The sequence below is a fragment of the Polistes dominula genome, unplaced genomic scaffold, assembly GCF_049000335.1.
Source record: "Polistes dominula isolate Pdom_NZ unplaced genomic scaffold, Pdom_raw_medaka contig_16, whole genome shotgun sequence".
Classification (NCBI taxonomy): domain Eukaryota; kingdom Metazoa; phylum Arthropoda; class Insecta; order Hymenoptera; family Vespidae; genus Polistes; species Polistes dominula.
In genome coordinates this window covers 6,355,814-6,372,576 of record NW_028301040.1, presented here as the reverse complement: position 1 = coordinate 6,372,576, position 16,763 = coordinate 6,355,814, and the positions used below count along the sequence as shown (strand labels likewise).

General features: G+C 35.3%; 1 protein-coding gene across 11 annotated transcripts in view; it reads left to right on the top strand.

Annotated features, from left to right (window-relative positions):
* The first annotated feature begins 1,120 nt into the window (after window positions 1-1,120).
* Window positions 1,121-16,763, top strand: part of LOC107066231 (uncharacterized) — a 23,852-nt gene continuing 8,209 nt past the window's right edge. The window contains exons 1-16 of one of the 11 annotated variants that reach the window (XR_016177303.1): window positions 1,121-3,035; window positions 8,063-8,289; window positions 8,347-8,581; window positions 9,371-9,480; window positions 9,967-10,083; window positions 10,228-10,300; window positions 10,576-10,775; window positions 10,858-11,033; window positions 11,229-11,302; window positions 11,397-11,526; window positions 11,630-11,851; window positions 12,065-12,397; window positions 13,064-13,120; window positions 14,980-15,431; window positions 15,500-16,208; window positions 16,508-16,578. Coding sequence is in view for 10 of the 11 variants with exons in the window: in XM_089174593.1 (XP_089030719.1) it covers window positions 8,212-8,289; window positions 8,347-8,581; window positions 9,371-9,480; window positions 9,967-10,083; window positions 10,228-10,300; window positions 10,576-10,775; window positions 10,858-11,033; window positions 11,229-11,302; window positions 11,397-11,526; window positions 11,630-11,851; window positions 12,065-12,397; window positions 13,064-13,120; window positions 14,980-15,431; window positions 15,500-16,208 (2,966 nt within the window). In the remaining variant the exon portion in view is untranslated. Of the gene's footprint in view, window positions 3,040-8,034; window positions 8,290-8,346; window positions 8,582-9,370; window positions 9,481-9,966; window positions 10,084-10,227; window positions 10,301-10,575; window positions 10,776-10,857; window positions 11,034-11,228; window positions 11,303-11,396; window positions 11,527-11,629; window positions 11,852-12,064; window positions 12,398-13,063; window positions 13,121-14,979; window positions 15,432-15,499; window positions 16,209-16,507; window positions 16,579-16,763 lie in introns of all 11 variants that reach the window. The other 10 variants (XM_089174589.1, XM_089174596.1, XM_089174595.1 and 7 more) reach the window with 10 other exon arrangements.

Genomic DNA, 16,763 nt, shown 5'->3' with positions numbered 1-16,763 from the left:
CAGATTTCAGTATGGATATGTATATTCCATTATACATTCGGTTAGTTATTACGACGCATTCCATTTTCTCTCCTCTCACACACAACCGAGCAAAACAAACTTATCAATCTCCGTTTATTTCCATAGGAAAATCGAGCTGGTAACTCTTCCAAGCAAAGCAATTATCTCGCGTTTGTGTTGAAGTTTAGTATACCTGTGCATGCACGCATATATGTATGGTATATATGTATGGTACGTTGGATCTCTTCTATGTAATATGGGTATCAAGCGAACGCCCTGAATTTTACCCAACGAATATCTTGTAACTCGTATAATTTCATGCTACTCTCTTTAGAGATAGATAGAAAAAGAGAGAGAGAGAGAGAGAGAGAGAGAGAGAGAGGGAAATGTCTATCATGAACAAACTTTATCGTCTTAACTATTTGACAAAGTTTCAATCCGTTAATTACATCGAAACAATGCGAAAAGGAATTTATGATTTTCCTATAATAATAAATCGAGATTGATAGGATTTTATTTGACAAAAATAACAAAAATTTATTCATGAGTAACGTTTGCTAACAAAGTTGCAAAAGCTCATTCATTTAACGAACAAGTAACGATTGATGTATGATTATTTTTTCGAGAGAATAGTGATCCAAAGAAAATAGCCAACCCTAAAAACATGTCTGAGGAATATATCGAGAAGACGTTCTCGATACGTGTCACCAAGGCATACGAAGAAAGGTTCGAAATCCCCAGCTGCGTGTCGCGGCTTTGTGCAGAGAATAAGCTCTCGCTGGACTTCGGTGAAACTCGGTGAGGTTCGTGTGTGCAGGTAAGTATATACTCAGGCTTTGCGGGGAGACCTAGTGCGAGAAAGCAGCAGCAGCAGCAACAGCAGCAGCAGCAGTAACAGCAGCAGCAGTAACAGCAGCAGCAGACACAAACACAAACACACCACCCACTCACACACATTTATATGTAGCACATATGTGTACCTGTGAGAAGAGAGGGAAAGAGCTTTCACGAAGGTGGGTGGACGAGAGGAGCCGAACTTAGCCGGTTTATCGCGAATGTATACGAAAACGCACGAATACGACCGAAAGCTCAGCGAACGCGGAGGAGAGAACCTACGTCGTTGTTGGAGTAGGAAGGAAACGAGATATTGTGAGTCCGTGCTGAGGAGTCGAGCTTCCGTCGTCGTTCCTTTGCGTTCGAGGAACGATGAGGAATACGACGTTGAATAAGAGGAAGCGAACGTGCGGCTTCAAATTAAATAAGAAGATTAAGAAGAACATATAAGAAAGAAAGAAAGAAAAAAAGTCTTTACAGTTGAATCATATTTAATCGCAATAGAATTATATAGAGAAAAAGAAAATAATAAAAAGGGGAAGATTTAGTTAGACGCGCATGTCCGTTCCCAGTTGTTGTTAGTGGTGGTCATGCTGCTTCATGAATTGTCGTCGATGAAGTAAAAAGCGTTCGGGTTTTGTCCAGACTGGCTGTGCTAAGTATTTGAATACACACATCGGTGAACGGATGCGATTGAACGTTTGCTATTCCTTAAAAAGGCGAAGACGAGAAGGAGAAGGAGGACGAGGACAAGGCGGAATCTTCCCTTTAGTATTAACTGCGTTTTTTTACTTGTCCTTTCCCTCTCTCTTTTTGGTGGCGGTAACAACCACCAGCAGCAGTAGCAGCAGCAGTAGCACCACCACCACCCCAACCCCCACTATTATTACTACCACCACCACCACCATTACCACCGACTAGGATCCTCGTCCCACCCCTTAAAGCTTCTCCCTCCCCCAAAAATATGGTCGGAGGCGGTGACGGTGTTGGTGCTGTTGCTGCTGCTGCTGCTGCTGGTGCTGGTGCTGGTTCTGGTGCTGGTGCTGGTGGCAGCGTAGCGCGGGTGCGCGCGGTGCTGCCTTAACAGCTAGAACGCTACTGAAACGACAGTGGTGCTAACTTTGGAGAGACTCGTCGAGCTACTGAAGAAAATCTCGCAAGCTCGTACGAGCTCTACCAGATAGCTCAACGTGTACTACTTCATTGCTAAAATAATAAGCCGAAAAAAAGAGAGAGTAAAAAGCACGCAAGAATAATAACAACCAACAACAACAACAAAAAATAGATACAATTAGATGCATATTTGCAAACAAGGGAGAAAATAAAAAAAAGCTCGTCGCTATCAAGCGAACTTGAATGTATGAGAGAGAAAGAAAGAAAGAGAGAGAGAGAGAGAAAGATAGAGAGTGTGTGTGTGCGTGCGTGAGAGAGAGAAAGAAAGAGAGTACCGGTCGATAATGAGATCCTTGTGCAATTTCCTCATCTAAGAAGATAGAAGAAAAAAAAAAAAGCTAAGGTCAAATGAAAGGAGTGTCTCGTCCTGGATTAAAAGCTTTTTAGTGTTCCTCGTGTGAATCCAGAGTGCTGAAGTTTGGTTATCTTTATCATAGTAAAAAATTAAAGAAGGGTAACAAGAAGAAATAAGTGAAATAAAAAAATTTCGGGGGAACGTTTGCCGAACAACAGAGAAGGTTGTGGGAAGAAGAGAAGAGTTTTTGTATAGTAGTGTGGTCTCTCTGTAACCGTTTCTGGTACCCATCGGTTGTTTTTCCAAGCTCTGTCGCAACGACGGCGGTCGATCCAGAGCTCGAGGAAGCAAGTGGTAGGGAGGAGGCCGAGGCGCAGGAGGAGCAGCAGCAGCAAGAGGTGGTGGCGGCGGTGCCAGTGGCGGTGGTGGAGAAGTTGCTTGTGCTGCTGGTGGTAGTGGTGGAAAAAGAGGAAGAGAAAGAGGAAGAGAAAGAGGAAGAGAAAGAGGAAGAGAAAGAGGAAGAGAAAGAGGAAGAGAACGAGGAAGAGAAAGAGGAAGAGAAAGAGGAAGAGGTGATTTCTACGTTCGAACGAGGAAGATCGTGCTTCGTGCATCTCCGCTGCGGATCTCACGATGACGGATGGCTGTACGTACGTTCTTCCCTCCTTTGAAACACGACTGACTAGCGACGGGGACGAACGGAACCACTTCTCTGTACCTTGATACGATCTCGGTGGGTGCGTTTTCACATACACATCAATATAAATGCATATAGACACATGTAGTATACAAAGCATCAGAGTATCCTATATATATATATATATACATATACGTACACATGTATACATATTTATGTATGCGGGATACTGTTTACTTATCAATGTTTTGGTCTGACGTTGTTTAGATTTTTTCCCTCTTTCTTTTTCTCTCTCTGTTTGTCTGTTTTTCTTGATGTTTTGCTTTCCTAAGGGGAGGGGGGGCAGAGATAAGTTTTCTCTCTCTCTCTCTCTCTCTCTCTTTCTCTCTAAGAAACTAATATATAAATAAATATGGAAATGGGGAATGATCAAGCATTGCTAGCATTCGCATACCGAGTCCCGACTAAGGCAAGTAAACCGTAATAAATATCGATCAGATATCGTGCGACGAGCGAAAAGTGGACCGACCAACCAACCAACCAACCAACCAAGCCACGTCATATTATTTTCCATCTAAGATAGTAAACCTCGTGTGAATGTGTTTAGACGCGAAAATGCATATAATTTAATAAACAATTTAATATCATGAGAAAATATATATGTATACCTACGTACATATAACATACATATGTATATCGATAATGTTGAAGGTTTTTAAAACATTAGGAATCCTGATTTCTTATCGTTTTCCTTTCAATCAATTACAATTTCGCGAGTCATTTTTACGACGTCCATGGCCAAAAGTTGACTACCATATATTCGCCTACAACACCGATGACCTCGTTTTCTGAACACTCGATCTGGATACGAAAAAAAGGGTTGGCAAAAAGAAGGTGTGTGTATGTGAATGTGTATTTGTGTGTGTGTGTATTTACGAACGATACTCGTTCAAGTCGTTTGATCAAAGCAATAGCAGTTAGCTAGGTAGCTGTAAATGAAAACGTGCTTCGATATTTTACCAAGCAGAGGAGCTTACTGACTCGACTTTTACTCTTAGGAAGTAGAGTAGCTAGCAACATGCTATTTCTCTTCTTCTTCTTTTTCTTCTTCTTCTTCGATGTTTTTGAAGGGAGAAGAGTGATTGCAAGTCATCGAGAAAATGAATCGTTCTTCGATAACGAGTAAAGTCTTGGAAACGACTAGGCTTGCCTTCCTTTCAAATATATCCGTGTCTCTATGTATAGGTATGTGTATGTGTATTATAAGAATTTTTCTATTCTTTTTTTTCTATTTCTTTCTTTCTTTCTTTCTATTTCTTGTTCCGTTGCTAACACTTTTCCATTCTAACGGTTCTGTGGCAACGAAAAAGGTATGTCGTGTCCTGATTCTTTAATTTACTGTTCCGATAATTGTCCTCTACCATGATAGAATATATTGAATCTAAAACGAAACAAAATTAATATTTCATTTTGATTATTATTTGCTTCATGTTACAAAAGATTTAACTTCTTGCCTTGTTTTTCAACACATTATCAATTTATTGAAATGTGATTACACACCAAGTACCATATAAAAATCACATTTATTATAATTATTATTATATTTAATAGTAATAAACACAATAATAATCAATTAACGTCATAGCAAACATAATAATAATAATAACACATAGCCAATATTGTTGACTTAATTTGACTGATATGTGCATCGAATATTCTAATAAATACTCATGCATATACAATCATAATAATTATTATTATTATTAATTATCTATTCTAAATTGATTGAATCTACATAAATGCATAAACAAATGTATGCATGTTTGTATGAAAAATATGAATAATATGAAAAATATTAGTTTAACGATCACAATAATAAACTTTGGTTAACAAGGTGTCAATAATTATGAAAAAGGTAGAATGAGTGCTGTTACCCTTGCGTAATCGTTTGTACGATTTGAAATTTCCTCCTCCGCCTCCGTTCCGCCCCCTCTCACCTCCCTCTCTCTCATCCCTCTGTATGTTCCATAGGCAGAATCCAATTAAAATTTCAATCTATCGTCGACATCGTCCCACGAACGAGAGAGATTGAGCTTTTTCGACGGGTGCTTAATTTTAGCGTTTTATTTACCAACGATTTAGAGAAAGAGAAAGAGAAAGAGAAAGAGACAAAGAGAGAGATTTAAAGGAGAGGAAGAGGACGATAGGGGGTGGACTAAAATCAGCGTCGTCTACTACGTGCGACCGTTCGCCCGATCAATTTGAGAGCCATTTCGTTGTAATACGCGACTGCCGTCGTTTTATCGTCACGAAAAAAAAAGAGCCCAACCGATTATCGGTGATCCGAGAAATGTGAGATAGAAATTCAATCCCAATTCTACATTTTATTATTTGTTTTTATTATTATTATTATTATTATTATTATTATTATTATTATTATTATTATTATCATCATTATTTTAATTTAATTTTATTTCATTTTTAATACGTCACCAAATTCTTTTCGTGATTTATTTTTTATTTTTGTTGATATACTTTGGAGAAAAAATATATTTATTATATATGATGTGTATTTGTCACATTAGTGTACATTTTGTTTGTATGCATCGTTCTCCAAAGTGATTTTGTGTTATTGATTATGCGCGAGATTATCGTCACATGTTCATTTTCCTCAATGGATTTGTTCACAGCACCAAAATCTTATCTTTAAACATACAGAACATATTGTTAGCACGCAATGTTATTGGATTTCTATAACACACCTTTCTATGTTTCATCAACCATGTTGAATACCCTTAGACATTTAGTGTTTGCATTTTTTATTTCAAATGTTTTATACGTATATATAAATATTTTTTATATGACATTAAAAGAATTAAAAGTATACTTTAATGATAAGAGTAGAAAGTCCAATATAAAATATGCTACACATTGTATTCCCTTGTGTTTTCGATATAGAAAAAAAAAAAGAAAGAAAAGACATTGAAATGAGAAGTATTGAATTTAATAACAAATAATGTTCTAATTGTTAGTAAAAAAAAAAAAAAAAATAGTTCAATTCGATATGAAATGTGGTACAATTATTACTGTAATGTAATTTATTTTATTCTCGATCACGCGTATTCAAATAATTTTGATCGAAATGATTTAAAAGAAATCGTTTGAAAGAGTCGATTATATTTAAGTTTACTTAGCACGAACTTTGATAGCTTTTTTTTTCTTTTTATTTTTTTTTTTTTAAATTATTCTCATTAATGCCTTCCTTTGATTCTCCTTGAAGAAGAAAAAATGTGCTCTTTCATCATTACGGATATAATATGCGGTTCCTCCCCATCCCTCCCCATTTATTTTTTTCCTCTTTTTCTTCTTCTTTTTCTTCTTCTTCTTCTTCTTCTTCTTCTTGCACATATGCGAGCGTACACGTTTTTGCGCATAATTATATTAAACGCGTCGACTGTGTTCCATAAACGTTAATGAGGGTAGAATTGCAAAAAAAAAAAGAAAAACTTTTTGAACGTTCGAATGAAACTTTAACCCACACGTACACACATGCACAAACATACACATAAAAAGAAAAATACAAATGCAAACATACATCGAGGTTGGTTTCAAAATTAACGAAGAGAATTTCGACGAAAATGTGTCAAACATTTTGATTGACGTCACGGGTTGGGCCTCAAAAATGTCATTTAAAAAAAGAGCAAAAAAAAGCAGGAAAAACCTTTTGGTGAAAAAGTTGTGATAAGCTGTTGGAACTTGTGGGGGGTGGAATTTTTTTTTCTTTTTTTTTCTTTCTTTCTTTAATTAACGTTCACACAAACACACATACAGAGATTTTTTTGCGCGTATATGGTCAGTTTTATTATTTCAGTATAAAGATCGATATGTATCTTCATGTTGGAGACAATAAGTCCGAGCATAGAACGACTTATGTCTAACACGTAATTGGCATGATCATCGAAAGTGACATAAATCTAATTCGAAAGAAAAGCAAGAGAAATAAATAAGGGTTGGGGGAGGGGTTCTAAAGAATCTTGTCCGATGGGATTACAAGAACACACACAAGGCTTGGTTCTTTCATTACGAATTGTGTCATCGAACGACATAAAAAGAAAATGAAAGTAAAACAAATATAAAAAGAGAGAGAGAAAGAGAAATCAAATTGAACAAATGAAAGATTTTAAATAACGATAAACAAGACAACAATTAATTTGTTTGTTTCAGACATGTTCTTCTTTACGTATATGTTAGTATATTAAACAATCATTCGAATTCCTTTTGAAAATTTCATTCCCATTTTATCGTGATGGAATTTGCTTCGACAAAATAACGATGTTGTGTTTGTTAACCAGTGTATGGTTAAATCTATTTTAATAGAAAACTCGTTTTACCATAACGCCCCGCGACTTTATAGCCCAACAGCAATGTTCCTTGAAATTCCTACGATGTCTACTACGACAATGTAGAAACGGTCGCATACTTTACAGGCGCACGCAAGAATTATATTCACGTAGGCGAGTTTACCATTCTCTATTACTATTACTACTACTACTACTACTACTATTGCTATTACTATTACTATTACTACTATTACAAACTATTTCTCCTTGCTTCGAGTAGTAAACTCTCGTGGCATTGATTAACACGTTGGGGATTGTTCAATTATATTTCCAACAGGAAAATTCTAATATAATAGTTTAGAAATTTGTATTATTTTCTATCCATTCCATCATGATTCTAAAGTAAATGTGTATTTATAAAAAAGAAAAGAAATTAACCCATTAGCTGGCACGATCCCCATTTGGAGATTTTGGAATTTTACGTACACCACTCGGTTTTATATGGACTGTATGGAAAAATGGCATAATAATGGCTATTTTGTCTGTATAAGATAATAATAAAAGAAATAAATAATAGTCTCTTATTAGTTTTTTTCGTGCAACTAGCCATAATCCCCATTTAAGACATTTTGAAAAATATAAATATTTTTCAAACAAAAAATAATTTGGCAGTTAACGGGTTAATCAAATTAATAAGTATTCGTATATGGGTTGTGCTAGTGATCAAAAGTTGAATTGAAAAAATATGTAACAAGTTTGTTTGTTTGATTTGAATATGTGCAGTGGGCGTGCGGGGGTGACTGGAGTGATGGGATGGGGCCAGAGCCCCATGGAGTTCGGGTAGACCCGTCTCCGGCCCAGCTCCCCAGCCCCCTCCGCCATAAATATCGCCACTGCTCCTGCCAAAGACGCAGAGGGCCCCCAAGATCGCGATGGAGGCCTCTAGCAATCAACAATTACAACAAAAAGAGAAGGAGTCACGTGTTCACAGGCCTTATGCCTTTGATAAGGTAACAAATTATTCATTATAACAAAATCACCCAAAATAAAATCAAATGAATTAACAGATGGAGGGGCTGGTGCGGGAGATGCAAGACCCTCAAAACGGGGTACCCGTGCGTAGCCAAAAACAATTTCTCACCTTGATCCCTTCAGCGTTCATGGGTGAGTGCCATCGGTACCTGCGTTGTGGCATAAACGTAAGCGGCCATCACGGCCAGGAGAGTACAGTAGACTGCCTGCGTGTTGCAGGTTACGATCTCGTCGAGTGGCTTATGGATCGGCTTTCCATCGAGGAATCAGGTACGAATGTCTATGGACCCTTCTAATGGATGTCTAATGCAGATTATCCTGGCGTCTCCAAAAAAAAAAGGGTCTCCTGCGGCTGTGCTCTCGCGCCTCTTACAAATGCTAATTTTAATACTTTCTATATTACCAATTCCATTTAACATATTAATTATTATTATTATTATTATTATTATTATTATTATTATTATTATTATTATCATCGTCATCATTTGGTTTTAAATTTCTATCAAAAAAAAGCACGTAAGGTTTGTAATTTTTTTTTAATTTTTTTCATTGAAGCTTCGCTGTTTTTTTTGCTTACGGAAACCTCTTCAACATGAACTTAATATGTTCCCGATAAATAGAAACCCTTGCATAGCTCATTTCTTTTTTCTTCCTTCCTTCCTTCCTTGCTTGCTTCTTTTTTCTTCTTTTCATTTAAAGCATATATATATATATATATATAGAAAAAGGAAGAAAAACGTGTGTTAAATGAATAGAGTTCGTCGACGACGAGAGACACGCGCTATACAATCGGCATGAATTCCTCTTCCTGTTACGTTAGATGTATGCTTTTGAAAATGATTTGCTTCAATATGGGGTTATGAGAATTCGATTCGTATATATATCGCGTAGTTGGACTACGTTTCGCGTTGTTACATAAAAGGGGTGTTTTGCACGTAACTAGACGGAGTTTTTTTTTTCTTTTTCTAGTACTTATAATAACATAAATCCCTACGCCACAATTCCCAGATTTAAAAAGTCATTTTCTCAGGTATGAAAGTGCATTGGTTATGTTGACAGTAGAGGCGCTCCATATTGCTAATCAACTATGCCAGTATGGCTACTTCTTCCCGGTGAACGACTCCAAGACGCTTACCGTTAAGGATGATAGCTCGCTATATAGATTTCAGGTACTTTTTTTTTGTTTATCCCACCCTCATACAATTGTATATACATATAAAATAATCAAACAAATAAGAATAATAGATAGAGAAGATAAGAAAATATTATCTCTCATAGTTTACCTTGAATCAATTTAATATTTTTAATACGAAAAATTACTCGGTAATTTGAATTAATTTAGCATCTAAAAAAAAAAAAATATATATATATATACTTGGTTCCCTAAATCAATTGAATATATTTGCAAAACAAAAGAAATTATTTAAAGCCTTAAATAAATTTAATATTTCGTAGTATTCTTAAAAAAAAATGAAACAGAAAAAATAGTGAGAGAGGATTAAATATTGCATCAATTTAGTTCTGAAAAAAAAAATGATAAAACATTTTTTCCCGGTTGCTGCTGTTGAATCAATCTAACGAGTTTTGTGTTTCATATTTATTTTATTTTTTTTCTGTCTTTTTTTTTTCTTTTCAATCTCTCAACTATCTCACAGTCACCGTATTATTGGCCATGGCAACATAAGAATCCTGACAACGTGGAATACGCTATTTATTTGGCTAAACGAACATTACGGAACAAACAACGTCACGCTCTTGAAGATTACGAAACCGTACGTAAAAATTTCACTTATTCAATCGTATCTCCGTTTTTTTTTTTCTTATTGTCCATTTTTTAATTTGTTTTTCTTCGTATCGAATATGTTTTACGTTACGTATCTTCTTCTTCTTCTCTTTCTATCTTTTTCGTTATATAGGAAGCATTAAACAGTCTACGGAAGAATCTGCAAAATAAATGGGATATTATACAACTGCAAGCCGAGGAACAGGTGAATAATTCAATTATATTCCGTTTAAACGATTAACTTTTTTTTGTCTTTCTTTTTTATTTGGAGAAAGTATTGTTATCGATCGACTAGTGTACTTTTTTCAACACACCGAAATGAAATGAGTTTCGTTGAAATTTCTACGAAATTCTTGTTCGAAGTTATAATATAAAGTTGTAGTAAAATTTGACCAGAAGCGTGGTAGATTTAGGGTGAAATCGTTTGGAAAATTTAAATGTAGAAACATCTAACTTCTTGAAATGGTACTAACTTTGTGGGCTCAGGTACGATTAGCTAAAGACCGGAAGAAGGGGGATAAGATAGTAAGCGATTCACAGGAAAGAGCATTTTGGAGAGTTTACCGACCACCACCTGGTAGTCTTAGCAGTCTTGAAGTAGTTCCAGGACCAACACGTTTTCGTCCAGGACTACCACGTCCTCCTCCACGTAAACGAACTGTCGCTGAATTACAACGAGAGGTAATAATCCTTTTATAATGTATTCCTTCATTTTTATCTTTGATTTATTTTGTTTCTTTTTTTTTCTTTTTTCATTGAATAGGTGGACTTTCTTCAAAACAGTTTAACACGCACGAGAATCAAGGTTTCAGCTGCTATAGAAAATTTGAAATCATATTTTGAAACATACGTGGAATACGACCCGATGTTTGTACATCCGTTACCTTCAAATCCGTGGATCACAGATGACAGTACATTCTGGTCGTTAAATAGTCCAGTGTTAGTATATATATATATATATTATAGAAAGATTATTTTTTTCATACTTTATCTAATTTTTTTAATATAAAATATTAAAAATCATGTTTATTTATATAAACATGAAAATTATGTATCAAACTCGTAAAAAGATCCTATCGCGTATTAATCGATCGTTTATTTTTTTTTTTTCCCCCAACGTGTTGTTTTGTTCAGGGTGGAAATCCCCACGGAAAAGCGTGTCAAACGATGGGAATTATCGATGGAAGAACTTATGTCCGATCCAACAGGTGATCAAATCTTTTTCCATTGTCCAATAATAATAATTCTGTTCATTATCTAATTGGATGTTAAACGATTACATTTTTTTCTTCTCTTCTTTAGGCTTACAAGAATTCACGAATTATTTGAGAAAAGAATACAGTCACGAAAATATTCGTTTTTGGTTGGCCGTTAAAGATTTGAGACACAGTTATCAAGCACAAATACCGGAAAAGGTTAACGAAATTTTCAGGTAAGTTATCGAAACATTTTGTTATGAAGTTTTTTTTTTTTAGCACGAGTATTTTACAATTTGAATTGTAAAAGTTATGAAAAAATATTTCTTTACAAAACAGAGAATTCCTGGCTCCGGGTGCACCTTGCGAGATCAACATAGATGGAAAGACAATGGAGAAGGTCCATCAAGAGATGAGAAATCCCAGCAGATTTACCTTCGATTCAGCAGCCGAGCATGTATATACATTACTTCTGAAGAAGGATTGTTATCCCAGATTTATTCGCTCGGATCAATATCGAAATCTTTTAGCGGCCGGTGTACAACCATTGCAAAAGAAAAGGTACCTACATATAATCCTGCTTTTTTTTTCTATCTTCGTCTTTTATTATTCTTTAAGGCAAGAAGAAGAAATTGAAATAGCAATTGTAAGAGTTTTTTTTTCTTTCTTTCTTTCTTTCTTTTACTCGGTTGGACGAGTTTGTTGATTGTAAGTAAGGAATAATATGCGAAGGTTATTTCTAAACTGTAGACGCAACCCGTTGTGTTTTCACAGATTCTTCAGCTTCGGTGGTCAAGCAAAAAAGAAAATGGCGTCTAGCGCAAGTACTACGACGAGCACATTGCAACAACAACAACAACATGGTGGCAATCTAGGAAGCAGTGGAGGTGGTACTGGTGGTGGTAGTGTTAGTAGTGGTGTTGGTGGTGTTGGTAGTGGTAGTGTTGGTGGTAGTGGTGGTGGTGGTGGTGGTAGAAGAAGAGGAAGCGATCGAAGCCTCTCGGGATCAGCTCACGAACTTGCTGTTTGTGGAGTTCGTGAAATAAGTTCTACGCCGAGAGTCCCGCATTCTCATAGCCAATCAAATCTCACCGATATTCCATACAGGTACGGCGGACACGTTCGTATATGACAACATTTTCCTTTTTTTTTTTCCAAACACATCATAGCAATATATCCTTTTAAATCAAATTATCGAACGAAACAACCAACAAATTGTTTTCGTGCCTCTTCAGATACACGAATCGCTCGCCTTTTTTCTTTTTTTAATTATTATTATTATTATTATTACTAATTTTTTTGTTACTCATTTGGGTTATTTCTTTTCATTCGTTTAATAAAAACTTGTATTATTTCAATCAACCCCCTTTCGTTACTACTACGATCAACATAGGGGTCGACATTTGTAACGAAAGGGTTTAAAAATAGAATAATTATTAAGAAATTTAAGAAATGTAATCTTTTTCTCGATATAGGCTATGTTTTGATGTTATTTTGTTTTTTATATTTTGTATCACATAATACGTTGAGCCGTTTCACAGAGTACCCTTAGAAATCCTTGAACATTGGCTAATCAAACCCAACAACCACATAGTTCGGTAAGGTTAACGCGTTCTTCTTCTTTATTCTGACGATATTTAATCGTAAATAGGAAGTTCGAAATAATACTCGTTCGAAATAATGTCGGTAATCGCGTTGAAAGTGTGCATCATTGGTTGAGCAGTCAGAAGGAAAAAGAACATAGGATAGCTTTTATCGGTACGGTATTTTCAGGGGTGATCTGGCGCGACTCCTAAAGACCCCTACGAGGCCTAGTCCACATAGTATTCAGTAAGTCCCCATATAACGCATACGTGCGAAAACAATCTCTCCATTTTGTCACGTCGTTGCCTTATTCTTATTCTTATTCTTCTTCTCTTTTTTTTATATTTCATTCACGACCTGTTTTTTTACGACTTAATTATCTTCTTCTAGATATTTTTGTTCTCTCTCTAATTGTACAAAACCGGGTTTTTTTTCTTTTCTTTTTAAATACAAATTAACTATCTATAAAAGATCAATAATTTAATATTAATTTAAATACAAAAAAAAATTCAAATTAATTATAAATAATCCTGAGTGTTTGTTTTGTTATTTTTTTTCTCTCTTATATCTGATTAATATTTTCGCACTTCTTTAAAATTATCATTTGCGTGTATGTTGTGTGAACTTAAGAAAAAAAAGAATTGACCTCTAAAAAAACGTTTGTATAAAATCCCTGAAAACAGTATGAAGCTCAACGTGAATGTCTCTCTTTTTACAAACAAAACAAAACAAAACAAAACAAAACAAAACAAAACAAAACAAAACAAAACAAAACAAAAAACAGAATGAAATAATTTTTATCATTGTGTTTTTAAGAATATTTTGTTGATTTCTTACGTCTCTCTGTAACATAAAATTGTGGTAATTTATGTTAGTTGTATATTCGGTTATTCGATATATATATATATATATATATATATATATACATATTTGGTGTCTGTTGTGTGGCAAGCTTCTCTTCTTTTTTCAATTAATTATGTGTATATATTATTATTATATTTATTATGTATCTTTGTTTATTGCTCCCCACTGGATTTCTTCGGTACACTATATTTCAACAAAACAAAACAGAACAACAACAACAACAACAATAAATCAAAAAAAGAAACAGGTTACTCGTGATGAAAGCAAAAAAAAATATCTGTCATTGAAAAGAAAAAAAAGAAAAAACAAAAAATCTTTGATAAGGAATTTGATAAGAAACTTGTTACATTTTTTTCACGTGTTATCTCGAGAGTGTCATTGAGATAATAATAAAAAAAAAACTACATACGTGTGTTCAATTACTAATCGATAATTTATAAATGAATGCAGATATTTGCACGAGTAACTGCACGCGTCTTTCTCTTTCTCTTTCTTTCTTTCTCTCTCTCTCTCTCTCTTCTCTCTATCTCTCTCTCTTTCTCTTTCTCTTTCTCTCTCTATTTCTTTCTATATAAATAATATATGTATATACATATATGTGTATGTATAGCATATTTTGATTGAAATTGGCAATCATCGATTATTGTTCAATGAAATATGTATATGCCATTGTTAAATCGAAATATTCTGTACAAATAATAATATAATTATTTGTGTTATGCATTGTGTGAGAACAAGCACGTTAACGTGTGGATTCACTTTTTGATCTGAATATCCATATTTGTTGTACTATTTTGAACGTTAACTAAATTATTCCTACCATCACCTCTATAATCCATTATCCACCATCATCCCTTAATTCCGAACAATCTAAAATGTTTTCCAAAATTCTCGCCGATTTTATGAAATCGCTCGTATGTAAATACATATATGTATTGGGTAGGGTAAACGATAAAATTATTGATTGTTTCATCATATAGATTTTTTTTTATTGGATTGTAACATATTTGACCAAAAACAATTAAAATGCAAATTATAATCAGACTACGATTGTTTACCCTACTTGCAATAATGATTAAAATGTAAAGAAAATGTGTGTTTGCTTTGTCAGATTGAAGAGAAACGTGAAAGACACGAGAAAAGAAAAAGTAAAAAATACAAAGAAAACAATCGCGTGGCATTGTTGGCGAGATAAAAAAAAGTGGAGACTAAAGCATATGTAATAAAGTTCGTGTTGTCAGGGATGCTGGCGCCACGGAGGCGACGGTTCGCCCTATGGACGACGTTTGCCCTTGGGACGCGATCCCAGGGCCAAGTACAGAAACCGGGCCGGATGCGGTGGCGGTGGTGACTGCGGCGGCAACGTTTGGAACGAACCCGTGGCCTGACACTACCCAGGAATCCTGGGAATATGGGAACGACGTTACCAAAACGTCCATACATTTTATCGACGTGGCTCGTCCATCTCGAAAAAATTCTTCACAATTGGATTCATGCAGTTCCTCTTCCGAAGTCAGTCTTACTATGACCGAAGTCTCGGACAGGTTGAGAAAATCCTGCAGTCTTCAGCACAGTGCTGTTCCAACTGCCAGAACGGAACGTCATGGTATTGCTTCTGGATCAGGTGGACATACAATTACCAGAAATTATTCAACTGGTTCTACTAGCAACAGAGTCAAACTTTCGGACATTGGTAAATCTTCATTATTATTCACTTTTTCAATTGAATAATTTGATATACATATTTTTGGTAACAAACAGGTCGGCCATTAGCCACATCATGCAATTTACCATCGCCTCGGGAATCATTCGAGTATAGCCATGCGGCTGGTGAAAAATTCGAGGCGACGATATCCGAGGCAACGATCGAGGAACCAGAAACATTAATTATAACTACAACGACTACATCATCGTTAGAAACAACGCAACAAATGGACAAAGTTGTAACGTTAGATGAAACGAAAAAAGGTACTAGAAGATTATCAACGAAAGCACCGTTGATAAGCATCAGTGCTATAGTCGGAGACTTGCCAAGTGATTCCGAGGGTATTGGTACAACGACTGGCGACGTTACTACGCCGTCTAAAGAAACTCTAATGGAAATTGAATTAGAGGAAGATAATCAAGAGAGAAAGGAAATGGACAAAGAAAAAGAAACGGAAATGAAGGAAGAAGAGAAGGAAACATTAAAAGATAAAGATAAAGAAAAAGAAGAAGATGATGAAGAAGAAAAAGAAGAAGTGGTGATGTTGTTGGAAAAGGATGATGAAAAAGTAAGCAAGGAAGTTGGTGTCGAAACACTACAAAAGGATGAGCTCACTGAAGAAGCTCAGGTTGTTCCTGTTTGGGAGCCAGACACTCAACAGGAAGACCAAACGGCACCAACTACCACAGCTACAACAACCAGCACTGTATCCACTCGGGATAAGCGTGACAATAATGTTAACGAAGTGTGCCCGTGGGAGGACGAGTAAGTAAACCAAAAATAACAAAAACCTTCATTCTCTATATACCACACCTTATCTTGCTTTCTTTTTACCTAACAAATTCCTTTTTTTATCCTTTCCGGTCATATCGAACAAATATGACGAAGACATTGTTTTTCCTACCTTAACAAATATAGACATACTTCCTTTACTCTTATCCTATCCACCTTGCAAACATATGCTTCTGATCTCTATATCCTTATCTTTCTGTCTTTCTCTCTGTCTCTGTCTCTTTCTCTCTCTTTTTTTTGTGTTCTCGCATTTTTTCTGCACCCCTTTGTAGGTATAATTTCTCGTAGAGGCGTAGAATCGAAGACTGAAATGGAAGACGAGACGCGTTAATAGAGTATGAAGGTAGGACGATTATCTTATTCACTGTTTTCTATTTTATTTTTCTTTTTTTTTCTTTACATTTAATTTTTCTTCATCTATTCGTTTTTCTTTTTTTTTTGTTTTGTTTTGTTTTTTCATTTCTTCTTTATTTATTTTTTATTTGTTGTTTATTTTGTTGAATTTTAATTATTATTGTTGTTAACGGA